At 42.7% G+C, this 17,625-nt stretch overlaps 1 protein-coding gene across 2 annotated transcripts; it reads left to right on the plus strand.

Moving 5' to 3' along the window:
- The first annotated feature begins 5 nt into the window (after positions 1-5).
- On the plus strand, positions 6-17,118 carry PRPF4 (pre-mRNA splicing tri-snRNP complex factor PRPF4). 2 transcript variants are annotated; one of them, XM_003353619.6, is made up of 14 exons: positions 6-105; positions 878-1,055; positions 2,997-3,183; positions 6,793-6,880; positions 7,300-7,379; positions 7,553-7,646; positions 8,487-8,581; positions 10,021-10,079; positions 10,516-10,639; positions 12,281-12,370; positions 15,169-15,291; positions 15,406-15,513; positions 15,599-15,717; positions 16,238-17,118. In XM_003353619.6, the coding sequence occupies exons 1-14, from the start codon at positions 79-81 to the stop codon at positions 16,429-16,431; spliced, it is 1,566 nt and encodes a 521-aa protein (XP_003353667.2). In that variant the 5' UTR covers positions 6-78; the 3' UTR covers positions 16,432-17,118. The 2 variants fall into 2 exon arrangements, with proteins under 2 accessions (XP_003353667.2, XP_005660396.2); XM_005660339.4 differs by lacking the exons at positions 6-105; positions 878-1,055; positions 2,997-3,183; ... (1 more) ...; positions 7,300-7,379; positions 7,553-7,646 and having other exon boundaries at positions 9,982-10,079.
- Positions 17,119-17,625: the final 507 nt, after the last annotated feature.

The raw sequence follows: 17,625 nt of genomic DNA on the forward strand, positions 1-17,625 counted from the left end.
GCTTTGTTAGGCGCGCGGTGGATGGTCTGGAACGTAGGGCTCGCCTCTTGCTGAAGCTTCGCGGCCTCGGAGCCCAGCATGGCTTCCTCGCGAGCCTCCTCCACGGTACGGATCTCGGCTCACTCTGGCAGGGCAGGGAGGGCGGAGGGGTGGGGGGTCCGTGCAGAACAGAGCCGTTAGGGAACGGGCGGTGGAGGACTGAGGAGGAAGGCTGCCAGACTCGGTCTGGTCTTAGAGAGCTGAGCAGCGTTTTTCTTTGAGTGACCGGAGTGTGTTTTAGGTCATTTTCATCTCTTACTACAACAACCCTAAAATGTAAATACCTCTTCCGTCTCGTTCAGAAACGGAGCTCTGAAAGGGAGTAGGGTTTTGGCCAAGATTTACGACAGTGTCAGTCTTGATTATAATGAGGCCTCCTAACTTCATATCTACTACCTCGCGTCTGAAAACGTTTGAATTGTATAGACCGGTAACTTTATAACTTGTTCCCCTTTATCATGGCGTTGGTTATTTCAGTTATTCTTGATATCTCCTGTGATGAGCAGTGGCCCTGAAAGTTTCATAAAACCCAAGAAGAGATTGCACCTCCAACCAAATGAAGTAAACATGTTCCAAAGCAAACCATTGATAGAAAAATCACAAGAGAAATTCACTAGTTTTATCTATCTCTTCCTATCTGCAAAACTTAAAGTGACTGAGAGACTGGAACACTCCCCCCTGCCCCACTCCATCAGGGAAGATACATCTTAATTGGTGTCCAACTTGTCTTTTTTGGGGGAGGGAATAGGATTGAAGCTCTGGATAAGCTTCATCCTCTGGGAAGCTAGCAAATTGCTGAGATTAAGCTTTAGGTTCATCCAGGTCTTTGATTTAACAGGCAACCAAAACTAAGGCACCTGATGACTTAGTCGCTCCTGTTGTGAAGAAACCACACATCTATTATGGAAGTTTGGAAGAAAAGGAGAGGGAACGGCTGGCCAAAGGAGAGTCTGGGATTTTGGGAAAAGAAGGACTTAAAGCAGGAATTGAAGCAGGGAATATTAACATAACCTCTGGTAAGATGCAAACTGTAGTCCATCTCTACTTTGGGTGCTCAAAATTTCTGTAATATTTACTTTCCTAAACGTAGATATCACAAGTATAGTGTCAGAAAACTTCGCATATTAAACTTGCATCTATTGGTGTTCCTATTGTGGCTCCCGGGTTACACGAACCCAACTTGTATCCAAGAGGATGCAGGTTGGATCCCTGACCTCATTCAAATGTGGATTAAAGGATCCACTGTTACTTTGAGCTGTGGTGTAGGTCTCAGACGTGGTTCAGATCCCAAGAGCCTGTGACTGTGTTGTAGGCTGGCAGCTGCAGCTCCAGTTTGACCCCTGGCCTGGGAACTTTCAAATGCCCCAAGTGCGGCCCTAACAAAGCAAAAAAACAAAAAAACAAACAAAAATTTGCATCTTTCGAAGGCCATACTTTCTGCCTACCCATTTAACATTACCCCAGAGCCTTTTTTCTTTTAACTTTTTTTTTTTTGTCTTTTTTGCCATTTCTTGGGCCACTCCCACGGCATATGGGAGGTTCCCAGGCTAGGGGTCTAATCGGAGCCGTAGCCGCCAGCCTATGCCAGAGCCACAGCAACTCGGGATCCAAGCTGCGTCTGCAACCTACACCACAGCTCACAGCAACGCCGGATCATTAACCCACTAAGCAAGGCCAGGGATCGAACCTGCAACCTCATGATTCCTAGTCAGATTCGTTAACCACTGCGCCACGACGGGAACTCCCAGAACCTTTTTTCTTAAAACCTTTTATACAGGTTTTCTTCCCTGAATTGTTAATAATTTTACTGGGAATTTATTCAGTGTGTGTTTGGATTCAGATTGATTCCACTTATCTTATGGATATCTAGGATAGTTCTGGCATTGGTTTGGAACTACCCTGGTTCATAATATTCTAACTTGTTCAGTTTTCCAATTATTTTTCACCCAAAATGAAATATCTCTTTCAATTAAAAGCAATAGCTGTTTTTATTTTGAAAGAGATTAGTTAGAAATGTGTGAGGTAGAAAAGCCTATAATCCTTATTAATTAGGTCTATATTATTCCAAGAATTTAATAAAGCTACAGAAATACAAGATTTTTTTCTATAAATGAAATCATGATAAATTATTTCGTAACCTGCATTTGTCATTCTGTTTACTGTTGAGGATATCTTTTGATGTCAGTAACTAGTGGTCCACTGTTTTTAAAATAAAATTATTCATATTTGTCATAAGAAATTCAAATCGTACTGAAAGGTGTAGAAAGACCTCTGCAGATAGGATTCTGTCATTTCTATTAATACTCCCACACATTTTCTTTTTCTGTACACATGTGCTCTGGTGACTTTTTTAACTTTTTATGTTGTTTTAAACATAACAGCATCACTACTATACTTCTCATTTTTCATCCAAATGCTTGTATCTGGGCTGCTGGATTATCCAAAAAGCCTTATAGTCAGAGTTCCCTCTGTGGCAAAGTGGGTTAAGAATCCAACTGCAGTGCCTCCAGTTGCTGCAGAGGTGCGGGTTCGATCCCTGGCCTGGCACAGTGGGTTAGGGGATCTGGTGTTGCCACAATGGAAACTCCTACTAAGACTAGTTTAGAGAGTAGCTCTAGCAGTTGTTAAAATAGTGTTTCTGTTTTACTGTGGATAGAAAGCCCAGTTAACTTGTTAAAGGGACTCTGTACTCTCATTGTCTCATGTCAATTGTATGTTTATATAAGTGTTAAGGTTGCCAGATGAAACAGTATGGCTTCAACCATTTTCCTGTCTTTTAAATCCTGATTATTTTTCTATGATTGGCATACTTTAATAAACCAAGAATCCATAAACTGTTAAGTGTGAAGTAGATAGGACAATTAACTTTCCTTAGAGATATACTCCAATTGTAAGAAATTCTTTCTCCCTACTTGAAGATCTGGTGATTATGCTGATGCTGCCTGTTCTTTTTATAGGAGAAGTGTTTGAAATTGAAGAGCACATCAGTGAGCGACAGGCCGAAGTGTTAGCTGAATTTGAGAGAAGGAAGCGAGCCCGGCAAATCAATGTTTCTACAGATGACTCAGAGGTCAAGGCTTGCCTTAGAGCCCTGGGGGAACCCATCACGCTTTTTGGAGAGGGTCCTGCTGAAAGAAGAGAAAGGTGCCCTTTCTGAATTTTACTCTTTCCTTTTTTTTTTAAATTTGGTTTTTTATTTAATGTATTAATTTAATTTTAATATAATTGAATATATGTTGGCAAGATATTTAGATAAGTTTACTTTTACTTACTTTTTTTTTTTAACTTATTTTTTAGCCATTCCCACTGCATGTGGAAGTTCTTGGGCCAGGGATTGAATCCGCACCACTGCAGTGTCAATCCAGAACCTTAACCTGCCACACCACAAGAGAACTCCCTGGTCTTTCTGTTTTAATCATGGGGTTCTAGTTCCAAATTTTAGTCAGCTAAAACTACTATTCATATCTAAAACTTTTATAGAATATCTCAGATATTGTTGACAGAATATCTTATTAAGTATTATGTATTAATATGGTTTAGTCCTGAATCTGAGTCTTTTTCTTTTTTGCTTTTTATTAGGGCTGCACCTGTGGCATATGGAGGTTCCCCAGCTAAGGGTTGAATCAGAGCTGCAGCTTCCAGCCTCCGCCACAGCCACAGCAACATGGGATCCAAGCCGTGTCTAACCTATCCACAGCTCCCAGCAATGCTGGATCCCCCCCACCCACTGAGCAAGGCCAGGGATTGTCAGATTCATTTCCACTGCGCCACAACTGGGACGCCGTTAATCTGAGTCTTAGTCCAGTTTTTACTCCACTACTAATTTTTCTTTATAAACTGTGAAGAGGATGTTGACATGTTCCCTCCCTTCCTTTCCTCGGTGTGGAGTTGTGAGTTGGGTAAACATTTGTCACCGAACTCTGAAAATTCAAACGACAAACACATTCTTTGTCATTAACATAGAACATAATGACAAGTGTTTTCAGATGTTATTGAAAAGAGGCCCTGTCCTCAGATGATGCTCCTTTGGTGATTTTAAAGTTAAAAAATCTCTTAATGACAGACTAGTCGTATGCACTTAGGAGGACCTGGCCTGCCTGCCTGTCTCTTCGGGAGTTGGGGCTCAGCTCTTCCTCACTCATTGCATTTACTCTTTAGGGCCCTTACTACTCATTTACTCTTCAACCGGCTGCAGACAGACTGACCCCTGCCATGTAGAAATTGCTCTTTATTGAGGTCATCAGCGTATCTTTACTAAGAACAGCCCTAGCACCCGGCCATCTGCTTCCTCCTTCACACACCCCCTTTCCTTGGCTCTCCTCATAAGACCAAATCTTCCTGGTCTTCCTCCCATTTCTCTAGCTAATTCTTCTAAGCTTCTTTTTCCCCTGCCTAACTTTTATACACTTCTATTCTTTGCCCATGTCCAACACTAACTGAGTGATCAGGTCCATTTGCATGACATTGTTGAACACGTATATATTCGGTGACTCCTAGGTCTCTGTAGCCTAGATATTCTAGAGGCACTCAAATTTGACAGGTCTAAATTGAACTCATCTGTTCTCCATCCTTTTCCTATTCTCCTTGCAGATAACACTACCACTCACCCAATTTTCAGTTGAAAACCTGCCTCACCTGTATAACCTGTCAGCAAAATCTTATTCTATGTCTGAAATGTACCTTCAGTGTGTCCTCTTTTCTTTCCCTTTATTGCTTTCACATTTAGACTACTGTAATAGCCCCAAATCTGTTGTGTTGTTTGCTTAAAAATCCTACAGCGTCTTCTTCTTATTTAAACTTTGAGTGAAAAACTCCTAATCATGTTCTTTATCTTAACCTTGTGCCATCTTTCCCCAGTTTTCTAGACTCAGTAGCCATAATGGTACTCCAGGGATAGTCAAGCTCTTTTTTCTGTCTTTCCACTTAATTTTTCTCCTTTTGTTCCCTTCGCTTGCCTTTTAGATCCTTTTTATTCTTTGGAGTTCAGCATAAATATTGCTCCTTAAAGAATCCTATCACCTGACCCCTTGTAAAATAAGCCCCACCATTATGCTGTATCATGACACGTTACTTTTTTGTCTTTTTGCCATTTCTTGGGCTGCTTCTGCAGCATATGGAGGTTCCCAAGCTGGGGTCGAATCGGAGCTGTAGCCACCGGCCTACGCCAGAGCCATAGCAATGCAGGATCCGAGCCGCATCTGCAACCTATGCCACAGCTCATGGCAACGCCGGATCCTTAACTTGCTGAGCAAGGCCAGGGATCGAACCCACAACCTCATGGTTCTTAGTCGGATTCGTTAACCACTGAGCCACAACGGGAACTCCCATGGCATGTACTTTCTTAATCGTCTTTCAGAGGGTATACTTTTATTGTTGTTTGCTGTCTTCTCTAACAGCAAGGTCTGTCTTATTGTGTCCCTTAGATGAATGTCTTTGAGTCCCCACTGCTGTTGTCTTAATTCAGTCCATTAAGACTTAGAGGATGCAACAGTACACTGTCTAATTTCCTTGCCTTTGTGACTTGGCCCTGCTTAGATTTGCAGCCTTTTCTCTCACCAGCCCTTTCCCAGTAGTGCATGGTCCAGCCGCACCGTACTGTTGTGATTCCATGGTTTTCTGACCTCCAGACCTTAACATTTGTTGAACCTTCTGTCTCAGCTGTCCTTTCTCATTCTTGACCTACTGACCTAATTAATTGAGAACCTTCATGAGGCCTTCACTGATTCCCTTCAGGCCTAGGTTATTTTTTATTTATTTGTTTATTTTCTCTTTATGACTACATCTGTAGCACATGGAAGTTCCCGGCCTAGGCATCAAATTGGAACTGCAGCTGCCAGTCTGCACCACAGCCATGCAGGATCCAAGCTGCATCCGTGACCTACACCGAACCTTACTCCAAGGCTGGATCCTTAACCCACTGAGTAAGGCCAGGGATGGAATTAGCATCCTCATGGAGACTATGTTGGCTTCTTAACCTCCTGAGCCACAGTGGGATCTCCCAGGCCTAGGCTGTTTACTCCTTCTATGATTCCCCTTAGCAGCCTGGGCTTACCACTATCATAACACTTAATGTAATGTACTATGGTTCCCCAGTACTTTCTGTATATCCTGTATCCTGTCCACCCTCACCTCCACCCCCGCCATGCTACTTGAAATCAAGAACTGTTTCCTAGTCTTTTTTTTTTTTCTTGGCTTTTTAGGGCTGCACCCACGACATATGGAAGTTCCCAGGCTAGGGGTCAAACCAGAGCTGCAGCTGCTGGCCTGCACCACAGCCACAGCAACTCAGATTCCACGCTGCATCTGCGACCTACACCACAGCTCACGGCAACGCCAGATCCTTAATCCACTGAGCAAGGCCAGGGATCAAACCCGTGTTCTCATGGATACTAGTCGGATTCATTACTGCTGAGCCATGATGGGAACTTCCGCTCAGTCATTTTTTATACTCAGCACCTGAGTCAGTATCCAGCACATTGTGGCGTTGAGTGATTCACAGCCCAAGTGGTAGCAGTGGTGGGGCTGGCTGACAACTAAGTTGAACAGGGTGATTGCTTTTAGTTCAATTTAGGGACTCTGCAAATCAAGACCTCTGAGTGGAAGAAATCACACAGGAAGTTCAGGCATCACCACGTGACTCCTAAAGAAGGTGGCCTGGGTTTGAATGGTGAGAGAGTAGGGCTGACTTGTCCTCTTCTTAGAGAGACTTTTCACAATCTCACCTCTATTTAAATCTGATCTTTTTGGTAACAGGTTAAGAAACATCCTCTCAGTGGTCGGTACTGATGCCTTAAAAAAGACCAAAAAAGATGATGAGAAATCCAAGAAGTCCAAAGAAGAGGTAAATATGTCTTCGACTTCATAGTATAAACATGCAGTGAACAAGGGGGTAGTGCTCTCGTCTTCTGCTTTCGGTGGTTTACTTTGCTAGATTAGGGGACGGGGAGTCGAAGACTCTACTGCTCAGAAAGAGTTGTTGGCAGTAGTTTGTGGTTCCTGTGTAAGTCTAAATGGAGGTAAGTCAGTTTCCCATTCAAGACAGAACCATAGCATTCTTGGTGTCGCTTTTAATAAGGAACCAGAAACCATCCAATGAGAGTTCATAGAAAGAAACACAGGAGAAGGCACATGTACCTGATTTCGTCCTATTCCTGAACCAATTCACCTTTTTTCTGGGCAATTATAATAGGAAATTGACAGCAATAAAAGGGGTAGGCATTGCTTGAGACTTGACATTTCTACTCTTAATTTAACTTTCAGTATCAGCAAACCTGGTACCATGAAGGACCAAACAGCCTGAAGGTTGCTAGACTGTGGATTGCTAATTATTCACTGCCCAGGTAAGGAGAGCCTTGAGAGGGAGGAAAGAGCATACTTTTTCTTACTTCCTCTCAAAGACTGAGAATCTGCTTTATAATTACTGTGGTTGTTCATTAAAGTTGAGTGGTAGAGAGACTTGTGTGGACCCTTGTTTCCAACCCCTTTGCTCAGGGTGATAATGCTTCTGTCACAGGGCAATGAAACGCTTGGAAGAGGCCCGTCTTCATAAAGAGATTCCTGAGACAACTAGAACCTCCCAGATGCAAGAGCTGCACAAGTCTCTCCGGGTGAGATGCTCTCAGCGATTGTCCAATGTCTTGAAGATTCTTAAATATTTATTAGATGTTCTACTTTGGCCTGTCTCTAGCAAGTGAAGCCAGCTATGCTTATCCTTCTCTGCTTACACTGTTGCTGTTTGCAAGAAGCTATCAGTTAAGGTGGCAGGAAGCTAGTGTCCTTTGTACTCTGCAGAGTCCTGTGCTTCTACTCTTCAGTTCTCCGTTTTAATACATTAGACTGTACTTTAGATCTTGCCATGGCTTTCCTGTTTTTTGGGGGGGTTTGGTTTTTGGGGTGGTTTTTTTTTTTTTGTCATTTTAGGGCTGCACCTGTGGCACATGGAGGTTCCCAGGCTAGAGGTCTAATTGGAGCTACAGCTGCTGGCCTATGCCACAGCCACGGCAATGCCAGATTCGAGCCGAGCCTGCAAGTCTGCACCACAGCTCATGGCAAGTCGGATCCCTAACCCACTGAGCAAGGCCAGGGATTGAACCTGCAACCTCATGGTTCCTGGTCGGATTCGTTTCCACTGTACCACGATGGGAACTTCGGCTTTCCTGTTTATATTTAGCTGACAGAAGCTAGTGATACTAAGACTGTAGAAGACAGCTGGATGGAGTTTCCATTCATTCATTGATACAAATGTCTCCTACCAAAAAAGGGTGGAGTAATCTACGAGTGGGTTTGAATTGGAAAGGTGTTGGGAGGGTTTTTTTGTTGGGGGTGGAGGCACAATGGGGAGGGTTGGGGTGTGTGTATGTGTATGTGTGTGATTTTTTTTTTACTGGTGGAAAATCCAAGAAGGTCTGAGATTAGCCTGATAATGATCCTTTGTTTGTCTTTTTAAGTCTTTGAATAATTTCTGCAGTCAAATTGGGGATGATCGGCCTATTTCCTACTGTCACTTTAGTCCCAATTCCAAAATGCTGGCCACAGCTTGTTGGTAAGTCCCATTTTACAGTGCCATTTTTTTTCTAAGTGGGGTTCGGGGAAAAAAATCAGCATTGGTCTTACAAAGCCATTTCTATACCATTTGCCTCTGCTTCTCATGGCCACACCACGCTCGAGAGGTCAGTGCTCATTCATTGTATTTTACAGCAGAGCCTTCAATTAGCAGTTCTTAGTGTTCCCAAGGGACCCCAGAGATCCCTGACATGTCTGTCGTGTCTTGGTACTTGCATCATTTTGGAGCAGGTATATAAGTGAGCTTATAGACTGGCTACTCTGCCCATCTCGATACAGCTTTTCTTTTTTAGTTGTGTGACTTCATCTCTGTAATTCAGTTTCCTTATTGGTAAAGGTGAGATCATGTTTGTAAAGCATTTTGCCGTGATAGTGCCTAGTAGGTGGTAAGGACTCAGTAAACACGGATTATTATTTTTATCTTCATTTTGTTTTCCATTTGCCACTACATGTGCAGAAAACTCTTAGAGAGTGATAACTTTGTTGTTTTGTTTTATTTAGTTATTTAGTTAGTTCTTCTTGTGGGAGGGGAAACGTCTTTTATATTATACACACAGGAGCTCCTTGACTAGGCAGAAATTGAGACTGTGGTTCAGGAGAAAGCCGAGGACCTACACAATTCCCTCCACCCCTCCACGCCTCAGTTACCTTCATTATAAAGTAGAAATGATCATTGTCATAGGTCTGTCATAAGGATCATTTGAGGTGATAGATATGAAAATAATGTATTGGAAATTTTCCATAATAAAGCCTTTTTTTTTTTTTTTTTTTGCTTTTTAGGGCTAAACCTATGGCATATGGAGGTTGCCAGGCTAGGGGTCCAGTCAGAGCTACAGTTGCCAACACCACAGCCACAGCAACGCAGGATCTGAGCTGCATCTGTGACCTACACCACAGCTCAGGGCAACACCGGATCCTTAACCCACTGAGCGAGGCCAGGTGTCGAACCCACAACCTCATCGTTCCTAGTCAGATTTATTTCTGCTGTGCCACGACAGGAACTCAAAAGTAAAGCTTTTTTAAAAAACTTTAAGTATTTTAAAATTTTAAGAAGAGCAAAATGCTATTCACATTTCAGGAGAGTGTGTCATTGTTAATATTGTTGTTGGAGAGTTTAATTCATCTTACCTTCTCCCAGAACTTGATCCAAGGGTTAAGGAGAAGAGCAACCTCTGCTGTAATAGTTATAGTCCAGTAGGGGCCTCTGGCTGCATGAGATCTGGATATAGCCTTCTTCTCCAACCCTTCAAATGATAAGCCTCTTCTTTTCCATTTTCTTTTCTTTCTGCCACTATAATGTTTATGGGGCGGCGCTGGGGGGTGGGGGGTGTGACGAGATTGTCCTTTAGTCATATTACCAAGGTACCTTTTCCTTCCCAGACCAACCCTGGCTGAGATGCTTTCCTTTGTATTTGATAGGAGTGGGCTTTGCAAGCTCTGGTCTGTTCCTGATTGCAATCTCCTTCACACTCTTCGAGGTGAGTTAGAATCTTGTCTGAACCTCAGTCTTTTTCCCAGTTGACCTCTGTCAAGCAGTATGACTCTAAAACTGCATGACGCTCAGACCCAGTACATACAATTAATTCTTGGCTTGATTTGACTCTGGCTGCAAGGCTGGTGGATAATAACTTTATATACATACCATTTTTCTTTCGTGCCCTGCTCCACTCTGGCATTTACAATCTCTTAAACCAAAAAAACAGTTTTTTGTGTGTTTTGCCTTTTAAAATATAATTTATGTATTAATTTGAATTAAAATAGCTCGATTTTTCAGTAGTTGAATAATTACTTTAATACCCTTTAGTTCCCATGGTCCCTGATGTATGTGTACATAATATTCAGCCTTGTCTGTATTTACACTTGAGTTGTAAGGGAGCAGGAACCCTTTGCTTTTCATCTTTTACGCTCCTTCAGGCCATAACACAAATGTGGGAGCAATTGTCTTCCATCCGAAATCCACTGTCTCCTTGGACCAAAAAGATGTCAATCTGGCCTCTTGTGCTGCTGATGGTTCTGTGAAGCTTTGGAGCCTTGACAGGTGAATATTACTGTTCTGTCCATACTGCAGTCACTAAAGTAAATAGTTGATTGGTTGGCCCTTGGGACCTGAAAATCTGGTGTTTAACCCCAGAGATTCTGTAACGGTTGGGGTAAGTTAGTGCGAAAGTAGAGAGGAAGAGTTTTTTCTTAGACCTTTTCTCCCCGGAGACGTTGTGTCAGGGTTTTCTTCTTTGTTAATTTTGTACCTTGATTTTTGCCTCTAATATTAGTGGCCACTGTTTCTTGGCTTCGGTTACTCTGAAAAGGTCCATTATACCCCCCCTCCCTGTGTGACAGATTGACATTGGAGAAATGCGCTGTTTGGCAGATTGACTAAAGGGAAGATTCTAGGCAGCACATTGGTTCTTAGCAAGCAGCCACAGGGGAGAGGAGAGTTCTGTCACTTGCCAAGGAAGTACTGTCTCCTCCCAACATGATCCTCTTTATGTCGACCATATTTTCCAATTTCAGCAGTTGTTTTTGTTGTTGTTTTAAGGTGTTTGTGATGCTTGTTTTCCAAGAAAATTTTGGAAGCACCTTGTTGGCTAAAAGACATCTGAATTCAGTTGCTTAATTTTCTTTTTTTAGAAAAGCACATGAAGCTTTTGTTTTAGGATTTTTTGAAGAACTAATTAGTGTCTCCACTTTTTGCCAGACAGGATCTTGCCTGTGAGCACAGCAAGTTTTAATTGGCTTTGGTAATACATAGCAATATTTGTTCCCCTAGGCTTTGATTAGTTCTACGTATGCACACTGACAAAGTTCCCTTTTTAATTGCCCTCTTTAGGGTTCATGTTTATTTCCTTTCTCTGGTGTTTCAGGTCTTCTTTCTGTGGTTGCTGGTAGTAGAATTTAATGGCTGCCAAAAGGAAACAAAGCCTCTGTCTGTTTAGGAGTTCCCTCTTTCATATGGATCTTGGACAAGATGAAATTCGAGAAAAATTATCTGAAATCCACTTGCACCAAAATTGATATGACCTTATATCTTTATTATTATTTATTTTTTTGGGGGGGGGTCTTTTTTGGGGATGCCGCACCCACAGCATCTGGAGGTTCCCAGGCTAGGGGTCGAATCAGAGTTGTGGCCGCCGGCCTATGCCACAGCCACAGCAACGCCAGATCTGAGCCACGTCTACGATCTATACCACGGCTCACGGCAATGCCGGATCCTTAATCCACTGAGAAGCCCAGGGATCAAACCCACAACCTCATGGTTCCTAGTTGGATTCATTTCCACTGTGCCACGATGGGAACTCCCGTGTCTTTATTAAAGTATTTTTTTTTCTAGAATCTCAGCACTCCTTGTCAGGCTGAAAGATCTTTTATCCTTTTCAAATCTTAAGTGGTATAGCATTAAGAGTTTACTGTCATTGTGAATCGAAATAGAAAGTTTATTGAAGTACTTACTGTAGGCAGTTTTGCCATGTGGGCCCATGAAATGGTCCTAGCGCTTTTATAATCTTGGGAAGTGAGTAAAATTACCATTACCCCTAAAATTTTAACAGATTACAAGCTTAGTTACAGTTTGGCCTATCAAACCATGCAAAATGGGTGCATATGTGCTCAGCAGTTGATAAATTCAGTGAATATTTACATGACTGTAAAATATTTTACTTACATATTCTGGATTCCTTTTCAGTGATGAACCAGTGGCAGATATTGAAGGCCATACAGTACGTGTGGCTCGTGTAATGTGGCATCCATCAGGACGCTTCTTAGGTACCACCTGGTAAGCTATCTTCTTATTGTTCTGTCCATACAGGCCTCTGGCATCTTGGTATTCTTTACGCTAACTGCCAAGTACATTTTTAGAGCAGAGATCTTTTAAAGTATGACTTTTTTTTCCCCAGGTAAAATATTCTTGGACTATAATAAATCAGAATCAGAAAGAATAAGATATAGTTAGGGTCAAGTGTATTTGTTTTTTTGTTTGTTTGTTTTTGGGCTTTTTAGGGCTGGACCCGTGGCACATGGAGGTTCCCAGGCTAGGGGTCAAATCGGGGCTACAGCTGAAGGCCTACGCCACAGCCACAGCAATGCAGGATCCGAGCCGAGTCTGCCACCTACGCCACAGTTCATGCAACCCCAGATCCTTAACCCACTGAGGGAGGCCAGGGATCGAACCCACGTCCTCGTGGATGCTAATCAGGTTCATTAACCGCTGAGCCACAATGGGAACTCCAAGTGTATTTGTTTTTAAATTGCAGGTAATCTGAAATTTCAAAGTCATTAATTGCCAGAAAACTCGAGTTTTTCTCTTTCTTGGCCAATACTAGAGGTGTTTTGGGGGAGGGCAGGGGCGTTTGTTTTGCAATACTTTGTATTACACTTTCTCTGCTTACAAATCAGTTTCCTTTTCTGTTTCTGTAAATTCAGTGAGGCCAGAATCTGTTAAAGAATTTTTTTTTTTTTTTTTTTTGCTTTTTAGGGCTGCACCCGTGGCACATGGAGGTTCCCAGGCTAGGGGTCTAATCAGAGCTGCAGCTGCTGACCTACGCTCCAGCCACAGCAATGCCAGATCCAAGCCTGTTCTGTGACCTGCAACACCAGATCCTTAACCCACCGAGCAAGTCCAGGGATTGAACCCACAACCTCATGGTTCCTAGTCAGATTTGTTTCCGATGTGCCACGATGGGAACTCCCATATTAAAGAATTTTTTGATACCACTTATATGCAGGGCAATGGATATAAGTGTATATAATTCTTTAACTCCCATGTTAAAGAATTTTTTGAGATACTACTCATATGTAGAGCAGTGGATTTAAGTATATATTATAAGTATATGATATAAGTATATTGAATTGTATGTATGTGACACATCCCCATTGTTGGAGGACCAAGGGAATGAAAAGTGCCCACCAAACTGTGAAGGTGTCTTGAGACCAAAAAATAAGGCAGGGAGCTCCATATAACCCATGGATCTGTTAATTTTAGGGCAGCTTACAGGGTAGGATCCAGTGGACAACAATCCAGAAGCACTCACAGCTGCGCTCCATACCCCAAAGGAGCCACTGGGACAGTTTTACATGTAACCTAGGGTTTGGGGCTATGTGCTTAGAAACTGGAAGTACATTAAGTGAAGATTTATGAATGGGTAACTAGTGGGTGCTGAGAATACATCAGCAAAGGTTTTCATCATTGTTTGGGGACTAACAGAGTGTAGAGGCCACCTAGTCCTAATGATCATTAAACCGTATCTATTAACTACAAACCCCTTGACGACAAAGAGTGATTTACTGCACAGTCCAGCTCTGGGGAGGGTCAGCAGAAGGACAAGAACTGTACAGGCCCAGGACGGCGTCAGTTATGTTCGCAGCCATGCATTTGTCCACAGAGAAAACGTTTGCATCACCCCAGGAAGTTCCTTCGTGCCCTTTCCCAGTCAACTCCTCCTTCCAAAGCAACCACTGACCTGATTTCTCTCACCATAAATTAATTCTCTCTATTCATACTCTGTGAATTCATTCTTTTACTCAGCAGAACATTTTAAGATCCATTCATGCCATTGCACATATCAGTAGTTCCTTTTTAATGCTGAGGAGTATTAAGTGGTATAACTGCCACCGTTTGTTCATCCATTCTCCTGTTGATGGACACTTGGGCTGTTTCCAGGCTTTGGCTAGTCAGAATAAAGCTGCAGTAAATACCCTTGCACAATGCTTTTTGTGGACCTGTTTTCCTTTCCTTCTCTTGAATAAATACCTAGTAATAAATTTGCCAGGTTATAGGGCAGGTATACATGTTAACTTTTTTAAACTTCCAAGTGGTTTTCCATAGTGTTGGTACCATTTTACAGTCCCAGAATTCTGGTATCTTCACATCCTTGCCAATATTATCATCCTTGTCAATTTTATCATTTTGCCCAGTCTAGTGAGTATATAGTGAAATCTCATGGCTTCAATTTTTACTACTGTAATGACCATTGGTGTTGAGAACTTTGTCGTCTGCTAATTGGCTATGTATATATCCTCTTTCGTCCAGTGTCTAGGTGCTTTATTAAGTGTTTTGTTTCTCTTGTCTTTATTTCCATGTGCGTAACGGTTCTACCACCATTTATTGAAGAGACTTCCCTTATTGAAATTGCCTCAGAGGCCGCATTGAAAATCATTTGACTGTATATATGTGAGCCTATTTCTATACTTTGTTCTCTTCTATTGATCTCTTGTTTATGATTGATTTGTGTATCCCCAGCATTCCATTTAGGTCCCAGTAAATGGTCAGTGATTGGAAAGACATAACAGTGGAATTGGGGAAGAAAGAAAGCAACAAAATCTTTGCTGGGCCATTTTTAGGAAATTCCCTTTTTAAAATAGCCACTGAAGTAGATTTAGAGGAAGTCCAGGATAGCAGCCCAGACAGACAGTTGTTGAGGCTTCGTTCTTGAGGCATTGTTTATGCCAGAAAAGAATTTGTTAATGTGGTTGTGTGAGTAATTTCAGAAACAATTTGAACCTCAGCTGTTTATTGTACTTCGTATATTGTAGGAACTGCATATCTGCTAGCTAATAGTTAGTTTGACTTTTTAGCTATGACCGTTCATGGCGCTTATGGGATTTGGAGGCTCAAGAAGAGATCCTGCATCAGGAAGGCCACAGCATGGGTGTGTATGACATTGCCTTCCATCAAGATGGCTCTTTGGCTGGCACCGGGTAAGGCTTCTTGCACATAGCCGGGGCAGCTCGGTAGTCTCACCTCTTGTGTACACCTGCTTCCACAGAGAACTAGGTTCAAAGTGTTCATTCATTCATAAATTATTTTATCAGGGGACTGGATGCATTTGGTCGAGTTTGGGACCTGCGCACGGGACGTTGTATCATGTTCCTCGAAGGCCACCTGAAGGAGATCTATGGAATAAATTTCTCCCCCAATGGGTAAAATAAGCTCATTGAAGGGTGGAGGGAGTTATTGGTCAGCAAGTGCTCTGTTTCTAATGTCAGTACTACATGTGATCCACAGCTACCACATTGCAACTGGCAGTGGTGACAACACCTGCAAAGTGTGGGACCTTCGGCAACGGCGTTGTGTCTATACCATTCCTGCCCATCAGAACTTAGTAACTGGTGTCAAGTTTGAGCGTAAGCTTTCCTCCTGTTGTAGGCTTAATTGCAAGACAGATTGCACTTCTGTGGAATGTAGGCCTGGCGTTAGCTTAACTTGGAAGCGGAACAGGAGAGCATTTGAACTCTCTTGAAGAAAAAAATTATAATTTCCTTCCCTCCACCACATTTCAAGGCAGAGCTATGGCACAGCATGCTTCTCCTTGCTGGGAAGGAAAGAATACTTCTGTGAATGGTTTGCTTCCTTTTTTGTTTCCCCATGGAAGTCCCAAGGACCGCATCCTTACTGCTACTCTGAACAGGTTGTCTCTCAGGAAAAGAGCCAGAGGACCTTAGTCATGTTCTTTGTTTCCCGAAGTCTGCCTGTTAGTTGTTTTCTTTTTCCTAGAGGCCTAGTTAAGAACATAGATCAGAGTGTTGGGTTTTGCTGAATGCGATAATACCTTCATTTTCAAAAGAGTATGTTCTAGCAGATTTTTATGCTTTTATCTTCTTATGCTCTTTTGAATACTTGAATTCCTTCCCTTTTCTTTTGTAGCTATCCATGGGAATTTCTTGCTCACTGGTGCCTATGATAACACAGCCAAGATCTGGACCCACCCAGGCTGGTCCCCACTGAAGACCTTGGCCGGCCATGAAGGCAAAGTGATGGGCCTAGACATTTCTTCCGATGGGCAGCTCATAGCCACTTGCTCATATGACAGGACCTTCAAGCTCTGGATGGCCGAATAGGCAGGACCATAGAAAAAGGACGCTACCTCCCTCTCACAGAGCCATTTTCAAAAGAAAGGAATCGATGTGTTTTGTTCTATCATGTTTTTGCCAGTTACCATGCATAGATCCGCAAAAGAGTTGGATTTCCACGTCAGCTCCCACTGTAGGCAGGCCGCCCCCTCCTTGGGTGTTGATGATAAACCCCTTTCATGGTTGAAATTTTAATTTTCATCTTCAGGCCCTGCCACGAACTGTGTGGACATTGTGTTTCTTAATCCTTTGTTTGGATGCCCTGTTGCCTCCCTCACAGTACTCAGGATTCCATTTTGAATTCTTGAAACTTGACTTTCCATTACATGGTACATGCTTCAGGACCACACGTGACCCAGAGAGCAAGGGCTGGGCTATAGTCTGAGCAGAGAGGCACATCTCACCACACGCTGGCTAAACAGTGGCTGGCAGAGCAAGAACCCTGAGAGCGGAAGGTGAAGAGGTAAACCACAGCTATGCTCGGGTTTTGTAGTTGAGCTTTTTACCTCTTCCTGTCGAGTTCACTTGGAATGCTCATTGCACCAGGAAGCTCAGAAATAAACATTTGCCTCGTCACATAATGCCTTCCATTTTGCTTGGAAGTTTGGCATCCTTTGTTGTTACCCAAAAGCTGGGCCAGTGTGAAGAGTCAATGAAATTTTTAGAAAGCAAAAATGACGTCTCTGTTGTCTTCTCTTTGTTTGAAGGATATACCCCTCATGTTGAGATAACTTGGGGAAAATCTGTAATGGGTATTCCTAAACATAAGCTGCTTTTTTCCTTTTTTTGGGCGGCCACGTGGCATATGGAGTTCCCGGGCCAGGGATCAGAGCCGAGCCACAGCTGTGACAACACCGGATCCTTAATCCACTGTGGGTTAAACCTACGTCCCAGTGCTCCCAAGGCGCCACCAATCCTGTTGCACCACAGCAGGAACTCTTTTTTTTTTTTTTTTTTTTTTCTTCCTTCATTACACACTTGCTACAGAGTAAAATTCTATTATAAAAACTACCCTTTAGGAGTTCTTCTGTGGCATAGCAGGTTAAGGATCTGGCATTTTCACTGCTGTGGTGTAAGTTGCTGCTATGGCATGGGCTCAGCCCCTGGCCTGGGAACTTCCACGTCCCATGGCTGCATCCAAAAATAAAACTGTCCTTTATACAATGATTTTGTATAGTTAAG

Source organism: Sus scrofa, chromosome 1, assembly GCF_054392235.1.
Source record: "Sus scrofa isolate SSC_HxYL_T2T_F1_AM1 chromosome 1, Sscrofa_HxYL_maternal_Yorkshire_Landrace_v2.0, whole genome shotgun sequence".
Taxonomy (NCBI): domain Eukaryota; kingdom Metazoa; phylum Chordata; class Mammalia; order Artiodactyla; family Suidae; genus Sus; species Sus scrofa.